Source organism: Phocoena sinus, chromosome 19, assembly GCF_008692025.1.
Source record: "Phocoena sinus isolate mPhoSin1 chromosome 19, mPhoSin1.pri, whole genome shotgun sequence".
Classification (NCBI taxonomy): domain Eukaryota; kingdom Metazoa; phylum Chordata; class Mammalia; order Artiodactyla; family Phocoenidae; genus Phocoena; species Phocoena sinus.
Window position 1 is genome coordinate 12,795,602 of NC_045781.1, and position 22,802 is coordinate 12,818,403.

Sequence of the window (22,802 nt, forward strand, 5' to 3'; positions counted from 1 at the left end):
ACTGCCCTGCACGGCACTGATCTCGGGTTCCCTTTCATTGTATTCGGTAGGGATTCAGTTTTCTTTTTCTTAATAAAATGAACCAATTTCTTCAACACTATTATTAAACAATCTATTTCCCCCCTTCAATTTGCTCCCGCATACACTTGGGCCTGCCTCTGTGTTCTCTGGGGTGAAGCCTGGCGAATGTAGTGGATAGCAGGGATGGAGGATCACAATTCTACAGAAGCGTTTTTCTGGCTTTTCCATGCAGCATGTGGGATCTTAGTTCCCCAACCAGGGATCGAACTCGTGTCCCCTGCATTGGGAGCGTGGAGTCTTAACCACTGGACCGCCAGGGAAGTCCCAGTAATAGAAGTTTTAATTAGACACACAGTCGTCCAGAATAAAGACTACATTTCCCAACCTCCTTTGCTGCTGGGTGTGGCCACGTGACCAAGCTCAGGCCAAAGAGGCAATGGTGAAAGCTCTGGGGTCACTGCCCTTTAAAAGGAAGGGGTGTGCCCTCCTATTCACGTGGGAGAGGTGACAATCCTAGGATGGAGGAGCAGCAAGATGGAAGGAAGCTGGGACCTTGCTGACTGGGCAGGACTGAGTCCCGCACTCCTTGGCCTCTTATCGAGAGCAACTGTAGATCTCAGCGGTTCTCAAACCTGAGGGGGCATCAGAATGAGGCTTCACACTGCGATGGCTTCTCTTGCTGCAGAGCAAGGGCTCTAGAGCGCAGGCTCAGTAGTCGTAGTGCACCGGCTTAGTTGCTCCGCGGCATGTGGGATCTCCCCGGACCAGGGCTCGAACCCGTGTCCCTTGCATCGGCAGGCAGATTCTTAACCACTGCGCCACCAGGGACGTCCTGCACTATGCTTTAAATCTCTGTGTTCATCCATCTAGATCATGCGTGTACTTGGCCAGGCTGACACAGAAACAGTGCCCGGATCCCTGGGGGACTCAGGGCCTGTGGAGAGGGGTGCTGTGGGGTAGGGGCTGACAGTGGGGGGCGAGGCAGGACTAGGTCGGATTCTCTGGCTCCTCTCCACACACTTCCAGCCCACAAACCAGACTGAGGTCCCTGGTGCCGGTGACACCTGGAGGCCTCTGGTAAGGGGGTCCCCTCCTTGGTCTCTCAGTGTCCCCAGGAGGCCGCTGCTGCCCCGACACCTCCCAGGGTGCTGGGAAGGACATACGCCGAGCCCACACTGGCCTGGGTCAGTCACTGCCCAAAATGCAGAAGCAGCGCCGTCTCCTGTCGCCGGATTTTCTCCTCTCCCTGAGACCCGGCCTCAGCCTGGAGGGCAGGACATGGCCAATGGAATATTTCTGAGGCTGGCAGCTCCAGGTCCATCTGTCTTAGCCGACGCCCCAGCAGCCCATCTGCCTGTTGACCGGTTTCCTAACGTTAGCTCACCAAGGATTAGTTCCTACCCACTGAACGCACTCCAGACAACCTTTAAAATAGGTTTCCAGCAAACTGCAGATTTGGCAAACTGGTCATCATGGCACATGGACTGGTAAACTGGCTGCTTCCAGGCCTGGGGGGCATCAATCCAGCCCTGTAACCGGCTGCTTGGACCTGGAACTCCCGCCCACCCACAGACACGGCCCTGGCCCTGAACTGGGCTGGAATCCTGGGGTCAGCCAGGCCTCCCTCCCAACCCTAGAGCCCCTCCCCAACAATTCTCCCCCCAAGATGGCCTGGACGGGGGTGGGGGGGCCTCTACGCACACTGCACACACACAAAACAAGAAACTGGTTTAATTGTAAAACTAAGTTGAGGGAGGGGCGGGCAGGGCTGCGCTGAGGGGGCAGGAACCCGATTCTTCAAGCAGTGGTCCTGTCCCCGGTGCCACCCCGCGGGACAGGGACCATCCGTCCCCAGATGGGGGCTAGAGTGTTATAAAATGACAATATAAATAGACTTCTAGAAAAGAGGAGGCTGTTCCAGGTGCAGTAGTCATGTTCTGCAGAGGCTGGGGGTGGGTGGGAAGCCCTGACCCCTGTCTCCGCATCCAGCCACAGAGAGGGGTGTGGGGCGAAGGGAAAAGGCCACTCTTCAGACATTCATGATCGACCCCCGCAATGGCTCAGGGGAGAGGGGCTGTGGATCAGGCGAGGTCTCAGAGACACGCACTCGCAGGCTGGAGGACAGAGGAGCTGGGCCTTCTACATGCACACATGCGTGTACACACACACGCGCGCGCGCACGCACACACACACACACACGCACACACACCTCTTTCGTAGTGTTGTCTCCACCCCTGGCGGCCCCCACTGCAGATTTCCAGTGATGGGAAGGCTGCCCGTCCTTCCTGGAGACAGGACAACACTGGGGCGGGCCTGTCCCAGAGGGTTGGCGGGTCCTGGGAGCCTCGTGTGCTCCCACAAGTCCCTGCGCTTTTTTAAAAGTCCCAAAATCAAAACGGCAGTTCAGTAGTAGGGTCCCGCACACCCCCCAGCAAGGAGGGCAGTGCCGTACAGAGTGTCTCCTGGGCTGGGAGGGGCAGGGGCCGGCCCTCCACTGGCCTCTGGCAGGGCAGGGGCGACCCAAGGGGCTCTTTGGTTCAGGGTCAGGGCGCTGGGCCTCATCTGGTGCGGTTCTGGCGCATGAGGGGCACGATGCTGGCGGGCGGGCCCGCTTTGGCCAGGAATGGGTGCTTGAGCAGCTCAGCCGCCGTGGCCCGCTGTGCCGGGTCACGCACCAGCAGGCGGTCCAGGAAGCCCTTCAGGGATGGCGACACCTGTCAGGAGGCGGGCGAGAGGGTCGGGGGTCTGAGAGCCAGCTCCACTGCTCACTCGCTGTGGGGCCTCAGTCTCGTCCTCTGTCAAATGGGCTGACAACATCTACTGCCTAGGGAGGGGGCAAAGAGGTCCCAGGAGCTTGGCCCCAGGGGCTCATTCCCTCCCCATTTCCAAGGTTCGGCAGGACCCTGGAGGCACCCCTTTCTCACCAGGCAATTCCTTCACCACGAAGGCCCCTCTCCTGGACCTGGCTATGCTGTGTGCGTCCAGCCAGGCCAGCCTAAGCACAACTCCTGGGATGTGGGGTGGTGAGGGCACAGAGTTTACACAGACACTCGAGGCCTGGGGGACACGGGGGTGACCCAGCGCACAGTAAGCGCCACCTCGGGAGGGAGCCATCCATACCCCAGTGCTGCCCGCACCCAGCGCTCTGCTTGGGTTCGGGGTTGGGTGGAGCCCTGTCCCCCCACCCCCCCACCTGCCTGCCGCCTGCGGGAGGGGCCCACCTTGTGCAGGTTCTTCAGTCGGGGTGGCAGGTTGTCCCGAATCATCTTCATGGCTTTGAGGGGTGGCTCATTGAAGTAGGGGGGCTCCCCATCCACCATCTCAATCACCATCACCCCCAGAGACCAGATGTCTACCTGCGGTGGGGACGGGGCAGCAGGGCTGAGCTGTGCAGGCGTGGCCAGTGCTCGAGGGACACCCACAGAGGGATGGCCCTGGTTCTGTCTTTGCCTCTTCGCTCCTAGAATCCTTGGGCCCTGAACACCCTCGCTGATACCTAGCCTGCCGGACCCTATGCACTCCTCACCCAGGGAGCCCTCTGAAGGGTTCTGCCCACCCAGCATCTATCCCCTTCTTTTTTGCTAACCCCCCTCCTTCCCCTGGGCTCCTCTGGAGAACCCCCTCTCCCCTACTTCAGTCCATGGAGCACGACCAGGTGGCCTAGTCGGCAAGAGTCCGGACACAGTAATTGGTTCAGGAACGGGCACAGGACCCAAGCTGAGCCAGTCACAGTCAACCCTGAGACTCCAACCAAAATATTCAGGAAAACAGTAGGGCTCACGTGATGTGTTCTGGAGTTGCCAGGGTCATGTCTGCGCTGACCAGGGGAGCACCTGCCTGAGTGAAGACTACAGTGGGGAGATTCTAGGGACCCACAGCTTTCCATTTTGCTAAATCCGTTTGAGATAGCTTTGTCACTCACAGGCAGTCCTGATTGAGATGGTCCCTCAGAATCTCCTCCCAGCCTCCCCTCCCAGTGTGATCCCACTCCTGCCTGGGGTTCCCCCAAGATATGCTTCCAAGGGCACATGGGACCGGCCCTGGGTCAAGCCTTGTTGACTGTGGAGGAATCCTCAGGGCCAGAGGCCACAGCTCAAAGACCAGGCAGGTAGGTAACGGCAGGGAGTGAAGCAGGTCAGAGCGGGCAATAGAGACGGGTGGGGACTACGGCCAAGACGAAGGCGCCCCCGCACTTGCTAACGTGGAGCAGCCCCAGCGCCTGCGGGTGGTTGCTGTGCGGGAACTTGGCCTCCACGTGGCCAGAGCTCTTGGTTTTCTGACAGAGGATAAAATTCAGACTTTCACGTGAGAGCTCTCTTTAAAATGCTCGCAAGAGCATCTTCAGAGCACGTCAGCCCGTTTGTGGCCTCTGCCCCAGGCTGACAGGCAGGGCCAGGGCCGGGGCCGCTTCTGCTCCGCATTCTGTTCCCATTGCCGAGCACTGGCCTGGATCCAAACTAGAGCCCAGTCAGCAATGAGTGCACGCAGGCATGCCTACTTCCCCCCTAGACTGTCCCCAGGGACTGGGCCCCTCACCCCCAGCACTCTGGCTGTTCCGGACTGTCACAGCGTAAACCAGTGCCGAGCGGGCCGGCCGGCCGCCTCTGGCTCACCTCTGGCCCGTAGGGGAGGCGGGAGATGAGCTCCGGGGCCATCCAGTAGGGCGTGCCGACCAGGGACTTCCTCCGGGGCACCTCCTTGCTCACCTGGGCACAGAACCCAAAGTCCGACAGCTTCACCTGCAGCAGGATGTAGGCAGTAGGGTCAGAGGTGCTGGTGGGGGCAGGGTGAGCAGAGGCATCTACCTATTTGATTCCTTGGCCTCGGACGCGCTGGGTCTCCACGATGCTGCCCAGAGGTTAGAGCCTCTGGGGAGCTCTGCCGTCTCCTGGCTGGGGCCCTCAGCCGTGTCACCTGCCCAAGATCGCACCATCTGCCTCCGCGACAGGGTCTGCGCTGGGGCTCTCGGGGGAAGTGGCCCGAGTCCCAGGGGTACCAAAGGCTGGGCGGGGGCTCAGACTGGGGCTGGCTCCCAATGCTGTGCCCTGGGCCCCTGCTTCCCGGCAGGAAGCGCACCTTCAGCTGGCAGGTGTGAGGGGTGCAACCCTGTCCAAGGTGGGTACAAGGGGACACAGCCTGCCTCTGCAACAGCTACGTCCCCAGACCGAGGATTTATACCTTTGTCGGAGCCGTGGGCCCTGTCTAGACTCTCGAGGATGTCTGTGGATCCTCCCACCCCCAGAGAGCATGCTTACACATGTCCCCTAAACACATCTGCAGACACTTTTAGGTGTTCGTGGACCCCAACTGAGACTCCCGGTGAAACTGAGCCTTCCCCCCACCCCCGGCCTCTGCTGACCGGCTTAACGTTCCTGGGGGAGGGCGGGCAAATCACCAACAAGAATCTGGTGAAAGTCAAGGGCCCTCCCACTGAAAATTGTGCTCGCTCTTGGAACGTAAATGCAGGTTCTGGTCACCGTGAGCCTCATCCATGGGCCTCAGACTCAGAACTTCCGTCCAGAAGATGGGAGACAGGACTGGAGTCCACAGCCCACGCCTGGATGCCCAGCTAGGAGCAGGTTCTCATGTGGCCGAGAGGCTGGCCACCCAAATGGAGTCTCCCCTCTCTGGGCCCAGGGCTAGACTACAGCTCCCAACGGCCCGTGCTGACGGCAGAGACCCCACCAGCCTGAGCCCCTGACCGAAGGGGCAGAGGCCCCACTCGCGTGGACCCCGACTCTGGACTGCTGCACGAGGAACGAAGGAACTTACTGCTCCTCACGTGACTGAACTCGGGGGTCAGAGCACACCCCACCAGCATTGGGAGAGCTGGGCAGAGGTGGGGGAAGGCCAAGCCACCCCGTTCCTCACCCTGCCATCGTGGGTCAGCAAGATGGAGTCGCTCTTGATGTCCCGGTGGATGACCCCCTGGGCGTGGAGCACGGACAAGGCCTGCAGCACGGCCAGGCACACGGCGGCGATCTGCTCCTCGTTCATCCTGCGGGGGTGGGTGGGTGAGTGACGGGGACAGACAGGGCCCCGCCCTGGGGTTTAAGGGGGACACAACACTACCCTGGGCTTTGAGGGGGACATGGCCCCACCCTGGGGGCCGGATGGGGACAGAGCCTGTTGGCTCTGAGACAGGGCCCCACCCCAAGGGGTCTGGAGGGGGCCAGTCCTATCATGGGAGAGGTCTGAGGAGGACCCAGGTCCACCCTGGGGAGCCAGCAGGCTGGCTGTCACAGGGTCCAGCTGTCCAGCAGTACCTGGTGTGGGTGACGATGTCGGTGAGGGCGCCTCCCTCCAGGAACTCCATCACCACCCAGAGCTCGTCCCCGACCAGGTAGCTGTTGTACATCTCCACCACGTTCTCGTGCTGGTAGTCCCTCATGATCACCACCTGGGCATGGGAGGCCGGGTCGGCGCGGTGGAGGGAGGACGGCCAGCCCCTGCCACCGGAGCCCTCCCGCCTCCCTCTCAGCCCGGGTGTGGGCCCTGCCACACTGCGGGTCCGCTTCCACCCGTCACTCCTGCTCATCGGGGTCCCCCTGGGCTGTCCTCCCACGGCCAAAGTCAAGAGACCTCAAAGGCAGCGTGGGCCTGACGTCTGCACTCTATTCCAGGGGTGCTCCCGCCCCGCACACACCCCACACTTCTGACGTTGGTCTCTGACCAGCCCTGAGCTGGGCCGCGAGTGGCTCTGATGGCCAGGCTGGTGTCGGGAGAGGGAGCTGGAATGAGGGTGTCTAAGCACAGGGCTGAGACCAGAAGGCCAAGCAGGTACTAGGCAGGTCAGATAAAAGGCGGTAGGGGGTGGGGGGTGGGGGAAGAGATTTCAGGGGCAGGAAGGCCTAGCAAGGCAAAGCCTCACGGAGCTGGGGTCAGATAAAAGGCGGTGGGGGGTGGGGGGTGGGGGGTGGGGGGTGGGGGAAGAGATTTCGGGGCAGGAAGGCCTAGCAAGGCAAAGCCTCACGGAGCTGGGGGAACACGATGCTCACAGGGGCCACATTACACTGGGCAAAGCTGAGGAGTGTGGAGAGGTCAGGAGGCAAGAGCTAGAGTCGGACGACCCCGGACCTGACGTCCTCCTGGGATTCCTGCATCAGGGGCTGGGGGCTGCTCCCAACACAGATTCCTCTCAGGAAGGAGCCAGGGGTCTGCCTTTGCAACATGCTCACTGGTAGTGAGCCCCTCAAGGGCCAAAGCCTGAGGTCAGACAGAAGCGAGGCCTAGATGGGGGCGGATCTCAGATGCACGGCCAAGAGGCCAGGCCTTTGTCCTGAGGGCACCAGGGGGCGCTGCAAGGGGCAGTAAAGGGGTGTGCGGAATGCCCAGGGGGCAGGGCCGAGCAGCAAATGGACTACATGGGGACAGGAACGGGGATGGGGGAAGGAGTGACAGGCTCAGGGCTGACAAGCCGCCGGGGTGGGGGCCAGGGAGGTCCAGAGCTCCGGCCTGCGGACAGGAGTGGCGGGGCCTGTCTGAGACAGGGAACCAGGAGAGGCAGGTTTGGAGGACACGCTTCGGGGCCAGAATGGGACTTGGTGGGTATGAGGGGCCTGGAAGGCACGCAGAGGGTGGGGCTCAGGGGGATTAAGGGAACCTGGAGCTGGGGCTCGGGGCCTGGCCAGGAACAGGACAGCCGTGGCCATGGGTATCGTGGGGACAGAGGAGACAGCCTGGGGAGGTGTGACGAGTGAGGACAGGAGCTGGGCCCAGAACCCAGCCCTGGGGAACCCCATCCCCGAAGGCCCTTTCCCCTCCTCACCCCTATGTGCCCTCAAAAACCACGGGGCGGAGGAGCCCCAGGAGGAGAGGTGAAGGGCGGAGGCAGGGGCAGCAGGCCCACCTCATTGAAGAGCAGCTCGCGCCTCTGCTGCTTGCGCAGGTCCATCTTCTTGACGGCCACCAGCCTGCCCGAGCTGCGCACGGTGGCGATGCACACGATGCCCGTGGAGCCCTCGCCGATCTTAATGAAGTTGTCCAGATAGGAGCGAGGGTCGCCGGGGTCTACCACCAGTTGCAGGGCAGCCCGGAACTGCTCGTGGGACACTCGCTGGGGTTCCCGCTGTGGCGAGCGGGGTCCGGGGGGTCCAGGGGCGGGGGGTGCAGGGGGGGCGGCGAGGGTGCGGGCTGGAGGGGCCAGCTGGGGCTCGGAGGCGTGGGGGCCCAGCACTCCAGGGCTGGGGGGGCCGTGGGCTCGAGCGGGGGGCCGGGAGGCAGAGGAGGACTGGGGGACGGCCAGGCCCCCCACCGATGGCCCATTGGGGGCCACGTTGTGAGGCTCCCCCTGCAACAGAAAAGAGAGGTGGCTGTCAGTGGAGGGGCCAGAGGGACGGGGACCCCGGCTGTGGGACAGACACATGGTGGTCAGGATGCAGATGGACGGTGGGCTGGGCACAGGTTGGAGTCGGTGGGTGGCAACGGGGAAGCTCCAGGCAAGGGGACAGTGGGGCGGTCCTGGGGCAGGGGGAGCAGTTACCTGGGCGCCCCGGGATGGGTGGTCCGTGTCGGCCCGCGGGTACGTGTTAAAGGGCCGGCCAGCTGCCACTTTCGCCCCGCTGGCCAGACCGGCAGGCTGGTGGGGGGTGCCGACGTCAGGCCCAGAGAGGGGGCGCTTGTCCCGGGAGGACTCCTGGGGCCCCCCTGAGCCCTCCCTGGAAGACTTGGGCCTCTTGTCCGGCCCCACCCGCCGCCTGTCTCCACTGCTGCCACCCGCCTCGCTGCGACCGGCGACCCGGCCTTGACCGCCCGCCTTCTCTGGGCCCCCTCTGGCCGTGGCGGCCTGCTCCACGGGCATCCCGTTTTCCTGGCGGGCACGGGCGGGTGGCGGCGGGCTGTCTCTCCGCAGGGAGTTGGAGCGCGTCACCGACATGTTCTCAAACTCGTCGAGCAGCAGCGTGAGGGCCCCATCCTTGGCGCCTTTGCTGCCCCGCACGATGGTCTGGGGTCCGGGGCAATGGCGGGGTGGGGGCCGGGCAAGGAGGAGGGGGACACAGGACGCGTATCCGACACACGAGGACAGGACAACACAACACACACACAGAGACAAGACAGAGACGGAATGAAGAAATGCCATGGGTGATGACAGGGCGGGGCGGCAGGGGGGGTGGGCAGGAGCAGGGAGGCCCCTGCTGCCCCTCCCCCAGCACCTAGCCTTGGGTGGCAGGAGGGGAGCGGGAGGAAAGCCTGCCCATCCGACAGGCTGTCGCCCCCTCCCCGTGGGATGCACCCCTGTCTTTTTCTTGCTCTCCGGACTGGGGGGCGGTCCCTGCCCTGTGGGGTGCAGGGGAAGAAGGGCAGAGACTATGCCACCCCATAATCAGCCCTGGAGAGCTGCAAATTACAGGATGCTGGGGCCAGGGCCCAGCTTGGCACTTCCTCCCCTGCAGCCCACCAGGGCTGTTAACTCCAAACCACGCTCTCTGTTCCTCTGGAGGCTGAGGGTGGGTTAAAGGGAGAGTCAGAAAGGTTTGGGCCCAGAGTAGAGGGCAGGAGTGCCCCAGGAGCAAGGCTGGCAAATGCGAATGCCTGTGTAAAGCCTGTCCTGAATCCACCCTCACCCACCACGGCCACCATCCTGATCCAGGTCACAGCCTCCAGGGTTCCCCCTGTCCCCGACTCAGCTCCAGTCACATGGGCCTCCTAACTGCTCCTAAAACACACCGGACACACTCCTACCTCAGGCACTGGCTGTTCACACTGCCTGGAACGTCTTCCCCCAAGTTTGCCCTGAGCTCCCCTCCCCAATGCACCCCCCTTTCAGGTCTTTGCTGGAGGCTTTCGCTGACCACCCGTGGTCTGAAACGCCAGCCCCTAACACTCCCTATCCCCCTCCCCTGCTTTCCTGTTCTCTAGAGTACTTAAAACCAGCTGACATAAAGCATGCGTACAGCTGTCCATGGCCTGCTCCCCCAGTGCAATGATCGTGAGGGAGGCCATGGTTTCCTCCTGTCTGTTTCTGTTCTGGCTGGTATGCAGAAGGTGCTCAGTAAGTATTTGCTGAACCCGTGAGTGAGTGAGTAAGGCAGGCAGGCTGGGAGGAGGCTGAGGGGAGCAGAGCCCATGCCCCTCAGCCCTGTGCCGTCAATCACTGGCAGGCAGGGACATGGGCTGCCGGACATCCTAAAGCCAGAACCACTTCAAATGTGCAGAAAACACAGATCCCACAAAACCCTCCTACAGGCCACCGTACCCCTGTGGGGCCAGCCCCTGCCCCCGGCCTCTCCTGGGCTTGGCTGCCAGCCTGGAGGCCTGGCCTTGCCCAGGGGCCCAGCGAAGCAAGGGAGACACCTGGTCAGGCTTTGGTGCTGGAATAAGAGGTCGAGAAGTCCCTGGGGGTTGGGGGAGGGTCTGGGAGGACTAGGGAGTTTCTCAGCCGAGGGCAGCAAACACAAGCGCCCACAGGGGCCCCAGGAGAGTGCCAGCCCGTGTGGCACCTTTGTGTGACTTAAGGTGCCCCTTCCTCCTGGCAGACACAGTCCCAGGTATGGCTCGTGGTTGGCAGGCCGAGCAGGGGCTAGATTTTAGGAAGCGCCCTAGTGTGGGCATAACCAGCAGACAAGCAGCCACAGGGCCGGGTAGGGGATGGAACTGAGGTGGGCTGGGTGGGGCCTGCGGGCCCAGAAGAGCTGGCACCCCGCCTGCGGTGGCAGCTGCCCCTCCAGTGGCCCCAGCCGATCTGTCAGGAGAAGCCAGAAATAGAGATTTGGATGTGAAGCCTCTTGCTTTTTTAGGCAGTGGCAGAGAATTCAAAGTATCCAAAATCCCCCTGGCTGGGGCACATGAACGCCTCAGTGGGCCGCCAGCTGGAGACCCTGGGGGAGAGCTTCCACGCCCGCTGGCCTGGGGCGGGGCAGGATGAGTCAGCCCTGGGCCTGCCCCCTGGCACTGAGCCTGCTGACCAGCCGGCCCATCTCCACCCCTCCGAACAACCCGGGTTGCGTTCCCTGGCCCATGGCCCTTCCCGGTTCCCACTGCCCTTCGGATAAAGTCCGTGCTCCGAGGCCGGCTTCGCAGGCTGCGTGGTGCCGCACCCCCTGCCCCCAGACCAGCCTCACCATAGGCCACGCCCGGCACTGGGATCACGGAGACACGAAAGGAGTTAAGAACATGGGCCTTGGAAACGGACCTTGATTCAAATCCCAACTCTGCCCTTTTGCTCAGATGGCAGGGAAGAAACCCAAACCAAAAAACCCCCAATGCTTCATGTGGGCCGTTTCCTCCACTAAAAGCCCTGCCTCTCCACCATTTGCCCCAATGACTCCTCCTCGTCCTCGGCCCTCAGGGCTCAGCTCCGGTGTCCCCGACTCCAAGAAGCTGGTCTGGACCCCGGGGCTGGTCAGGAGCCCCCTCTGGGCTCCCCCAGCCCAGCCCTGAGCACTTGGGGCAGTCGCCGTGAGGGAACGAGTCTGTCCCTCGTCCTGAGATGAGAGCCCAGTGAAGGCCCAGGACAAGTCTGGTGCTGGGGACCGGAGCACAGAGCTCAGGGCGTGAGGCTCCAAGGACAGGAGCACGACTTGGGGCTGGTGTGGGGGACTGTCGGAGGGTCAAGGTCGGTGTAGGGTTCTCAGCGTTGAGGCCAAGTGAGGGATCAGTGGGTGGAGGGGTGAGCGAAAGGTGAGGACTGGGGCGTGTCTGTGTGGAGGTCAGCAAGGGAGGGGGAGGTGTTGGCCGCAGGGTCAAGTGTGGGGTTGAGGGCTGGGGTCACCCCAAGGGGGTCGGCGTGGGTCAGGAGAGGCGGTGGTGGGCACCAGCATACCTTGGGGGCCCCAGGCTGGATGGAGGTGATGCAGGCGGGGTCGATGAGGGGCTTGGGCCGGCGAGCTGACTCCTCGATCAGGCTCTGCCACTGGCGGGGCAGCCCCGTGAACTTCTGCTCGTGCTGGTCGAAGCCCGTGTGCACGCGGTGCTCGAAGTTAGACGGTGCCGAGATCTCAACCCGCTTCTTCTTCTTCCCGAACATGGCGCCAGGCTCTCAGCGTGGGGAGGGTGCAGATTTGGGCTCCTGCCGGCAGGCCTGTGGGAGGGGACAGCTCGCAGAACGTGCTGCTTCTCCTCGATCCTCCGGCCCCGCCCTGGTCCTATCCATCCTCCTCTCCTCCCTGGTCTCCCCACTCCCCCCCCGCCCCCTCCCCAGTCTGTCCCCCACATGCAGCCCAAGGGACCCCGTGAACACCCGAGTCAGGCCCCTTGCTCAGAGCCCTCCTGTGGCTCCACCTCACTCAGGGGAGAAGCTCAGTCTTCCCGTGGCCCGCCCTACACGACCTGCCCCATCACTTCTCTGCTCCCATCTCTCCCTCTCACTCACACTGGCTTCCAAACCTCAGGGACTTGCACTGGCTGTTCCCTCTGTGGGGAATGCTCTTCCCCAGTATCCACACACATGGTCCCCTCCCTCCTTTCCTTCACAGTCGTTGGTGACTCCTTTCCTGAACACCCCAAGAAAAAGAGTCCCCATTCCCCACTGTCCTTCCATCACATTTCATAGCATGTTTAACTTCTGGAAATTCTGCTGCTCAGTCTTGTGTTTACTAGTTCAGTGTTTAAAACCCCCATCACTAGACTTTCAGTGCCCCAGGCCAGGTCTCACCTGCCCAGTTTCCTGGCATCCCACTCCCTTGTCTCGGCCACATCCAGCACACAGTATGTGCTCAGTGACTGGTTCCTAAAGGCCAGCTGACACTATCCCTGCTTTTCCAGCCTGCACTCTGGGCTGGAAGCACCACATACCTTTGGTTATTTGTTCAACAAATGGTTACCAAGCCCCTGACCTATGCGTGACCCCTAGGCAGCCTTACTGCTATACGCCCACTTTACAGATGAGGAGACTGAGGCTCGGAGGAGGGAAGTTCCTCACCAAGATCACAGAGCAGGGAAAGAGCCACTTCATAAGAGATACTAACAGACCAAACAGTCCCTGTCTTTAGGGCCTGTGGTCTCCAGTCCTGTACTCAGAACAGTACCAGCACAGAGTAAATGCTCAATGAGAGCTGATTTAAAAACCAAAGGGGCCGAAGAGGACATGTGTGATGGTGGTGTCCCATAGGGGGACCAGAGAAATGATGGGTAGGGGAGCCAGATGGCCAGAGTGCAAATCTCTCTCTGTCGCCTACTACGTGTGACCTTGGGCAAGTGACCTAACCTGTCTGTGCGCTGGATCAGCCCCCACAGGGCTGCCGGGAGGATTAATGAGTTAATACGGGCAGAGCTGGGTGCAGGGCTGGGACATGGAGGGGGGGCCCCGTCGGCATTTGCTCTTCTGACAAGTAGGACGACTCCTAGCCGTGTCTGGGGAAGGGGGCCCAGGTGTTGCCCCCCAACCTGCACATGGGCCCTGAGTCCCACAGACCTGGTTTGATGCTGGCTGTGCTAGAAGTGCCCTTGGGCACGAGACGTCTCCTCTTGGGGCTTCGGGTTACTCATCTGTAAAGTGGGAAGAAAACGTCATTTGTCCATTATTCGTTCGTTCATTCATTCGGCAATAACGCACTCCTTTGTGTCCAGCCTTGCGCTGGTTGGTGCTAGGGATACCGCGGTGACTGAGACAGCCTCTGACAGCCCAGAGTGGTCGGCGCTGGGGTCACAGAGTGCCAGACCCAGCCTGGAGGGATGGCAGGCTGGGGATAAGGGAGGTTTCCCAGAAGAGGGCCCGTGTGAACGAATACCCAAAGAACTAGGGGAAATGCACTGGGTGGGGATTTCTGTCTGGTTCATGGCTGGCTCCCCAGAGCCTGGCACAGTGCCCAGCACAGGGTCGGCCCCAAGCTCAGTAAGTCTCGTGACCTAGCAAGGACGCTTGCGTGTGGCTGGGATGCGGCCCCTGCAGCCCCTGGTTCCACTCCCGGCTCCTTTCGCGGAGCAGCTCTGTGAGGTAAGGACGAAGAGGCCGCCATCCCCAGGCCAGAGGTAGGGCCATCAGTGGGCAGTGATCCAGGGGAACCGGTTTGGCAGCAGGAGCCGCCCAGTGGGAGGCGGGTGGGGACCCAGCAGCCAACCTGCCTCAACTGGCCTGGGCCTCCCGGCCAGCAGCAGGTGACCAGAGCCAGGGGTCCCCCAGGGGTCCAGTTTCCCTGCCTGCTCTGGGGTGGAACAGGCCTGGCCAGGGTGAGGGGCCCTCTGCCCCAGCCCGTTCTCTACCCTGCAAGCCAGGAGCCCCTTCAGCAGCGGTCCCGCATTCCAGCCCCCAGAACGCTGCCTATCCCGCCCGCCCAGGCCTCCATTCCTGGCCCACCTGTCAGAGGCCCTGACCTACCCTGTCCTCTCTCCAGGCTTCTCTGCCCTCGACTCTCTCCCAGTTCCAGGTCCTAGCCTCATCCCTACAGGCTGACCTTCCCCCATCTTCCCCACTCCACTCCATCCCTCCAGATGTGTACACCATGTCCCACCACCTCCTCACTGCCTTCCCAGATTTGCCCCCGTTTGGCCCTGGACCCAGCCTCACTCCTCACCTTGGCCTCTCTCACTCTGCCTGCCCATCCTCTGCCCCCCAGCCCAGGACCTTCGGGCCCCAAGTCAGCTCCAAGCCCTCTGCACGAATAGGGTTAGCCACAGGACCCCTCACTAAACCCAGGAGAGGGAGGGGCTCAGGATCCAGATGGGGTGGGCAGGAGGCAGCCTGGAAGACAGGGCAGCCAACCCAGAAGCCCTGCCGTAAACCCCCAAGCCACCTCTGCACACTGCCCCCAGCCCCGCCCCCAGCTGCCTGTGTGACCTGCAGGGGAAGGGGACAGAGGGGCACACCTCCGGATATTTGCCCGGGGCCAGCCCTTCCCTCTGGGCGCTGCGTGGAGGGCAGGACAAACAGAGGAACCAACCGTGTTTATAATGATCGGCGGGAGCCCCACCCTGGGGCAGCTCCAAGCACTGCCGGCTCCCCCGACCAGAAACCCCCCTTCCCACCAAGTCCCCAAGCTCCTGACTTTATGGGGGCCACGGAAGGGAGAGGAGCTGCTACATATAAAGGGGCCTGTGCCAGCAGCAGAGGAGGCGGGCAAAGAGTAGGCGCTGGGGTTCCCAGGCAAGCCCAGAATTTAGGGGTCAGACAGCCCAGGGCCAAGAGCCCAGCCCTCTGCCTGTGAAGTGTGGGCGAGCTGACCCGCCGTGGGAGCTCACTGCGTGGCCCTGGGCTAGCAGCTCAGCTGCTCTGTGCCTCAGTCTCCTCTTCTGTTAAAAGAGGACCATGACAGTACCTGCTTCCTGGAGTTCTTATAAGGAGTCACAGAGGACCCAGGCACTGATGGCCCGGCCCCAAGGCCAAGCGCACACAGCAAGGAGCGCGCGGTAAATGTTGGTCACTATCACAGCAGCAGCCAACACTTAGGGAGCACCTACCGTGCCGGCCCCTCTCCTAAGCACTTGCCCCGGAGTCCCTCATTTAATCTGCACGCCCGACCCCAGACAAAGGGGCTGTTTTGGGCTTTGTGTTACAGACAAGGAAGACAAGGCACAGAGAGGGCACCCCACTTGCCCAGGTCACACAGCTTGGTAAGCAGAGTGGACACAAGACTCCAACCCTGTCTAACGCAGAGCCCGGGCCCCGCCAGTTCTCAGAATTACGGCAGGTGCGTCCTTGGAGACTCGTGTGTGCCCGGGTCTGCTTGGTGTTCTGTGTCTAATCGCATTCCATCCTCACCGCTAACCTGTGAGACAGACACGCTCATCATCCCCAGTTCACGGGTGGGGAGACTGAGGCTCAGAGAGGGAAAATCCTTTATCCAGGGCACCTAGAATTTGAACCCAGGCAGTCGGGGACCGAAGTCCAGGCTCTTACCCACCTGTCCTGCGGTGGTGCTTCTGTTTTTGTCATTACCATCATGGTCCTGGCCTCCAACCCTTCCTCCCTCCTTCTCCACCCTCTCTATCCACACCCAGACCTTGCTCTTCCTCTCCTGTCCTGACCCCACCTGGGGGTGAGGGTCCCCAGCTCCTCCAACCTGCCCAGGCCCCCAGCGGTAGTGTGGGAGGCAGCACAAAGTGGGGCTCCAACCACCGCCACCCCCCACCCAGGAATAAGGAATTATTCACCCTTTCCAAGGGCCTTTGGCCTGTTGGTCTGCAGCAGAAAAGCTGTCCAAGAACCAGTCCCCACCACCAAATGTGGTTTACCGAGGCTCAGCCCCAGTACTCACACCCCTACCACCACCACCATCACCACCACCACGGGGGGCCCATGACCCTGCACAGATGCCAATGCCGAGCTCACCGACTCCCCGGCACTTAGGTGGAGTGGCTATTTCACTCCCATTTTGCAGATGTGGAAACTGAGGCTCACAAAGGTGAACTCTCTCGCTAAGGTCACCAAGCAGAGGTGGGCCTGGAAGACAGTCTGATCCACTACAGAGTCAACATCCTTAAACCCCTCCCCGTGGCCCACGAGGTCCTGAGAGATCTGCCCATCAGCTCTCCTCCCACACGGCCCCTTGCTCACTCTGCCCCAGCCACTCTGGCCTCTTCACTGTTCTTCAAACGTCAGACATGCCCCCACCTCAGGGCCTTTGCACTGGCAGCTTACAAGCCCCCCCACCCCACCCCGTGCTGGAACTCTCTTCTCAGTGATCTCCATATGGCTCCCTCCCTCCTTCCCTCCACCCACATCTGCACACAAATGTCCCTGTTCCTGTCCTACCACCCTCTATGCCCCTTTCCTTGCTTTATTTCTCCTCATTGCGTTCACCATATACTGTGTGTGTACGTGTTTGCGTGTGTGAGCTTCTTTAGTGTCTGCTTCTTCCACCAGAATGTCAGCTCCACCAGGGCAGAGCCTGTCCTCTGTCTTGCTCCCCACTGTACCCCAATGCCTACAACACTGCGTGGCAGGCACTCAAGGAACACGGTGAACGAACACATTCGCCTGTACCCGCTATGCTACACCCCTGCTCAGACACCTCAGACTCTGCCCAGGCAGTACCTGTGAAACTCTGGCAGAGAAACCCCTGGAACTCAGAGGCAGAGGGTGAAGCAGTGACCCCAGCGACACGGAACAAAGGAGGACAGGGTGCAGCCTGCAGCCACCAGCCGGGGCATAGATGCCTCTGAAGCCCAGTGCTTGATCCCTCAAATGCAGGCACATTTCCATCCTACTCTAAAATGTTTATTTCAATTAAAAAAAAAAGTATTTTGAATTATTTCACACGCGGGACGGGCAGTTTCCGACCTGTCCTAGCAAAAGTTTCACATTTTCCAGTCACCCCCTATGCTCACGTGTTCTACTATCAGACCTTTCATGAGACAAAAATGGCACCACTCTCCCCACCAAGGAAATCAGCGCACGTGGAAGAGCCAGATCTGCTAGTGTGATAACACGGTCAAGGGAGTGTGTGTGCGTGCGCGTGTAGAGAGCTCCTTCCCTCCTGCCCTCCACCTGCTCCAGCAGCCCTGAATAAAGCTGCTCCCCCATCACCCTGGCAGTGGAGGGAGCTGACTCAGCCAGGGCCCCAGGGTGCAGAGGCAGAGCAGAGGATGCGGCAGGGGCCACGGCTACCCCTTCCTAGTCACCAAAATGAAACTAAAGCAGGAAGGGGGCGATGAGGAAGGGCTCACTGGTCCCAGCCTGCGCTCAGCGCTTCCACCGCTAGTTCCCACCCACCCTTCTGCCATGATCTCCACCCACCAGCTCCAGAAGCCCCCTCCCTGCCTCAGTTTACCGCCTACCTCCCTGGGCGGTGCTCTGATGATGGAGGGGGAGTCTTAGCGTGGCAGGCTCTCGCTGCCCCCCGAAACCCCACACCGTTCCTCCTTCACACCTTTGCTCAGCTCTTGCTGCCCACCTGCATTTCCCCCCCCAACCCCGCATTCTCCTCCTGCCCTGAGCCTAGTTCCACCAAGGAACCCTCTGGCACCTTGTCCCCAGACCCTGCCTCACGCTTTGGGACTAACACGTGCTCAAGCCCCCTCCTTGGCAAACACCTACTCTACCCACAAATGAGCCATCACACTCAGCCCCCCACCCCTCTATCCAATCATCAATGTCTACCGAGGATTGATCTCTGCCAGGCCCGGGGCAGGGGCGCCAGGAGTGTCAGGTATATCCCTGCCCTTGCAGAGCTCACATCCTAGGGGAAAGGAGACAGTCAATAAATGAGATAAATCAGAAAAATAGCTAGTAAGTCAGGTGGTAAGTGCTGAGGAGAAAAATACAGCAGGGATCAGGTGGGAATTTTCAGTGAAGTGGTCAGGGAGGGCCTTGCTGAGGAGGTGACGCTTGAGCAGGGACCCGAGTGGAGAGAGGAGAGGGAGCCCTGTGGGTAGCTGGAGGAGGAGCACCCAGGCAGTGGGAACGGCCAGTGCAAATGTCCTGAGGCAGGAACGTGCTTGATGTGGCCAAAGAGCAGAGAGGAGGCTGGGTGAGTGAGGTGAGAGAGAAGGGCAGATTGTGTAGGCACTTGTGGGCCGTGGGTAGGACTCTGGCTTTTTAAAAATTTTTTTATGTGGACCATTTTTAAAGTCTTTATTGAATTTGTTACAATATTCCTTCTGTTTTTTTTTTTTTTTAATTAAATTTATTTATTTATTTTTGGCTGTGTTGGGTCTTCGTTTCTGTGCGAGGGCTTTCTCTAGTTGCGGCAAGCGGGGGCCACCCTTCATCGCGGTGCGCGGGCCTCTCACTACTGCGGCCCCTCTTGTTACGGAGCACAGGCTCCAGACGCCCAGGCCCAGTAGTTGTGGCTCACGGGCCAAGTCGCTCCGCGGCATGTGGGATCCTCCCAGACCAGGGCTCGAACCCGTGTCCCCTGCATTAGCAGGCAGATTCTCAACCACTGCGCCACCAGGGAAGCCCTGTTCCTTCTGTTTTACGTTTTGGTTTTTTGGCTGTGAGCCATGTGAGATCTTAGCTCCCCGACCAGGGATCGACCAGGGATCAAACCCACACCCTCTGCATTGGAAGGCAAAGTCTTAACCACTGGATCACCATGGAAATCCCCAGGACTCTGGCTTTTACCTGAGTGAGACGGAGCAACAGGAAGGTTCTGAGCAGGGGAGGGATGTGGCCAGACTCAGGTGTTCACAGGCTCCCGGTGGCTGTGTGTGGGGGCAGGGCAGGAGCAGGGACACCTGGGAGGAGGAGGATGTGACAGTCCAGCAGGAAAAGAGGGTGGATGGGACCACGTGGAGCCTGTGGAGGCGGAAGGAATAGGCAGGTTCTGGGCACCCTGTAGAGGTTGAGCCGTCAGGGTTGCTGAGGACTGACACCACCTTTTGCAACAGCTGGAGCGTGAGCTCCACGGGGGCAGGGGCTTGGTCTGGTTTTGCCCGTCGCCGCATCCCCCAGAGCCTGGCATCCTGGCATCCAGTCCATTCTCTCCCAGCCCTAACATGTTATACGGTTATGATTGTGTCTGCTGTCTCCCTGCTAAGTCAGTGGCTCAGCGTAGGCAGGAGCAATGCTCTGGTTGGTTACAGGCTGGATCCCAGGTCTCCCCTCAGTGGCTGCTGCGTGGATGGAGGGGACACACGTGTTTCAGCACTGACTCTGGCCTATGCCTGCACCAGGCATGCAGACCAGGCCACAGTGAACCCTCCCAGTGGTTCTTGGGTGTGTGGGTGGAGAGTCCTCTTCCCTCCTGTTTCCCAAACTAGGAAACTGAGGCCCAGAGAGGGGAAGTCACTGCCCAGGGCTGCCCAGCGCCAGGGCACAAAAGCGTCGACTCTGACCCACGGAGAAGGCCTGTCACTGCCCCCTTAAGCCTCCTGCTTCCCAGCAGCCCTGGCTCCAGCCAAAGCTTCTACTCCAGACAAAGGACCTCAGAGGGTTTACGGGACAGGAACATGAACAGAGACAACTCTACTTCCGATGACCAAAGAAAGGCTGCTGTGGTTAGCAGGGAATCTGAAGAAATGTTAAACAAAACTCTGCAGGGCTTCCCACCTGGAAAAAACTCCCCACTGTGACTTAGCAAGGCCCTGCCCAGTTGGGCCCTGCCACCAAGGGACCCCATCTCCTCCCTGAACTTCACCCCAGCCACGCTGGCCTCCTCCTTTTCAGTCTTGGACACATCAAGCTTGTTCCAGCCTCAGGGCCTTTGCACCCACTGTTCCCTCTGCCCAGAGCTGCATGGCTCCCCTTTCTTGATCTTCAGGTCTCAGTGCAAAGAAAACCTCCTCTGGGAGGCCTTCCCTGACCCCCTGACAAAATTTGCACCCCTGCTTTATACTTCTCCGTGGCATTTATTATCATCTGGCATTATATACCTGTTGACTGTTGGTCCCCCCCTCCTTCCCCGCCCCCCAGCAGAGTATGGGCTCCCCAGGAACAGGGGCCTTTGTCTGTCTCATTCTTGTCGTACCCCTGGCAGCTAGAGCAGGGCCTGGCACACAGCAGGTACCTGGTAAATATCTGTGCAACGAATGAGTGATGCCATTGCCAAAGTGATGAGGCTGGACCCTGAGGAGGCGCAGGGAAGGGTGGTGGGGCAGAGGGCGGCCAGGAGTCCCCAAGGCCTGTCCACACTGCCTGGAAATCTGACCTTGATGCCTGTGAAGGAACTGAGCCTCTTTAGAGACTGAATCCAGCTACTTAGTGAATAACCTGGTGTGTGTTCCAAACACAAGGAGCGCCCGGCTGTGAGCCCACTTCCCCAGGCCCTCCCCACCACAAGGCCTAGGCTGGAAACTGGAGGAAGTGGTGGTACATTTTGGCCAGAAGCAAGGAGAACATCATACAGGGGGTGTGCCGCCAGAGATCTGCGCTCCCCACGATGGGTGAAAGCCCATAAAAAGACACAGGTCGAGGGCCACCCGAGCCTTGGGGGGCAGGGCCTGGAGTCGGCCACGTGGGAAGGGACGAGCAGCCTGCTCTCCGTGTTCTGGCCACGTAAGCGCCATCCTCCCCTCGGCAGGCCTCTGCACTGAGCGCCGGACAAGGACTCGGAAGGCAGCCGATGAGTAAGAGCGGACGGCCCAGGCTCGTGCCCGCTCCGCCACTGCCAAGCTGTGTGCCCGTGAGCAAGTGACTCTGGGCCTCCGTGTCCTCACCTGCAAACGGGGGGTAACGATGGTCCCTATCTCCTGGGAGCGTTTGGACGAGCGAACCAGATGACCCATGCGAAGCGCTCAGAACAGCGCCTGCCGCCGAGTGGGCCCTCACTGCTACAGCCTAGCTGCTGTTATCATTACTGGCACTGCTGCTGTTGTTGCTGCTGAACAAATGAAGGAAGGAACAAAGCACAGAGGATGCTGAGCATGGTTTCCCAGAGCAAATGCGCCAGTCTGACTATCTCTGTTTAAGACTGTCCTTCTCCAGGGCTGGGATGCGGGAGCATAATGGGCCCCCATTATGCTCTGATGACCCCTGCCCTCCCAAAGGACAGGGCCTGGGGCCCTCTCAGCCACCCTGTGTCCCCGGCCCTGCCCAGCACAGGGCGAGGCACAGCTCAGAGAGTGTGGCTGAATGCAGAGATGGTGCTTCCTTTACCCCGAGGTGCTCTAAGCCCCCAGGGAGGCCAGGCGGCTCCTGTGGCAGCCCCAGGCTCGGGGGCCCCCTCCCCGCCTGGCCAGGCTCAATAGAGCACAGACACAAAGGGCACTGCTGGTGTCCCTCACCCCCCAGAGGTGCCCAGGGTGGGGATGGATGCCACAACAAACCTGAGAGTGTGGGCGAGCCCCCAGGGACTGGGGAAATCAGATTCGACTTCATTCATTCCTCCCCTGAGGTGGGGCAGGAAGGAGGGAGGGGGCAACAGGTAGAAAAGAGGCTCCAGTGGCCTCCCAGGCCCCTCCAACCTAAGTCCTTCCCCGCCATACACACACACACACACACACACACACACACACACACACACGCACCCAAGACACAGAAGCAAATGAAGTCGCTCCACAGTGCACAGCTGTCCTCAGAGACTGACACAGACATGCAACACAGACGTCCAGCCACACAACCACAGAAACATGAGAACACACACACTGGTTGCACGGAAAAGTCCCCAAGCAGCCCGAGACGGAGCAGCCGCTTGCCCCACACTACCCGGGTACCCTGCTGGTGGCTGTACAGGGGCCTGGGCGCAGGAGGGAACATCCCACCCCGAGCCTCAGCAAGTGGGCCGGAGGCAACTGTGAGGTGTCAATGGGAGAAGGTGGGGAAAGCAGTCTTAAGAGGGGCCTGGCTCAGAGGAAGTTCTCAGAACGAAAGGGCCGCGACACTGGGGACCCACGGCTGGGACCCCAAGAAGTCAAGGACCTGGGAGCCCCGCCACAAACAACGTAAAGACCCGTTCACCCCTGAGATGGAGGGACTCTGGAGAGACCCAGAGACACATACAAGGATCCTGGGGGAGCCAAATAACATAACGATACGGACTTTAGCCACCACCTAGAGACACAGCAACATGCTTACACACACATAATCCCACAAATGCTCCGCTATGGCTGGACTCACTAGGAAGGCAGACCCCAAGACCCTCCACACACCTAGGAGCGCTCCTGAGACAGAGTTAAACCATGAGATCTGCACACAGACCCAGGCATGCCCACAGCCAGCTCCAGGGTCACCAGTGGCCCAGGGAGGCACAACCCCTTGGAAACACCTCCATGCAGACCAGACCCCAGGAATGCGCTCCCACAGAGATGCTCAGGGGGACCCGCGCCAAGGTGTGAGCTAAGCCCCAGCAGATAGACACCTGCCACCGCCCACACGGGCACACACATGGCCACCCCGCCCCTGGCCCCAAGACAGGTGTGGCCCCTGGCGCACGTGCTTACGCTGGCTCAGGTGGCCGTGTGTCCGGACTGCCCTCCCGCACACCCAGGCAGCCCTCCCCCTCCTCCACTCCTCCCCAAGGCCTGGG

At 60.8% G+C, this 22,802-nt stretch overlaps 1 protein-coding gene across 3 annotated transcripts in view; it reads right to left on the reverse strand.

The window, feature by feature from the left end:
* Positions 1-1,735: 1,735 nt before the first annotated feature.
* PAK4 (p21 (RAC1) activated kinase 4) overlaps positions 1,736-22,802 on the reverse strand; it is a 46,671-nt gene continuing 25,604 nt past the window's right edge. The window contains exons 2-11 of one of the 3 annotated variants that reach the window (XM_032613896.1): positions 18,962-19,135; positions 13,373-13,446; positions 11,783-12,040; positions 8,504-8,965; positions 7,871-8,311; positions 6,288-6,421; positions 5,893-6,019; positions 4,635-4,760; positions 3,243-3,377; positions 1,736-2,735 (exon numbers count right to left, since the gene is read on the reverse strand). In XM_032613896.1, the coding sequence (XP_032469787.1) occupies positions 2,580-2,735; positions 3,243-3,377; positions 4,635-4,760; positions 5,893-6,019; positions 6,288-6,421; positions 7,871-8,311; positions 8,504-8,965; positions 11,783-11,986 (1,785 nt within the window). In that variant the 5' untranslated portion in view covers positions 11,987-12,040; positions 13,373-13,446; positions 18,962-19,135 and the 3' untranslated portion in view covers positions 1,736-2,579. The remainder of the gene's footprint in view (positions 2,736-3,242; positions 3,378-4,634; positions 4,761-5,892; positions 6,020-6,287; positions 6,422-7,870; positions 8,312-8,503; positions 8,966-11,782; positions 12,041-13,372; positions 13,447-18,961; positions 19,136-22,802) is intronic. The other 2 variants (XM_032613895.1, XM_032613897.1) reach the window with 2 other exon arrangements.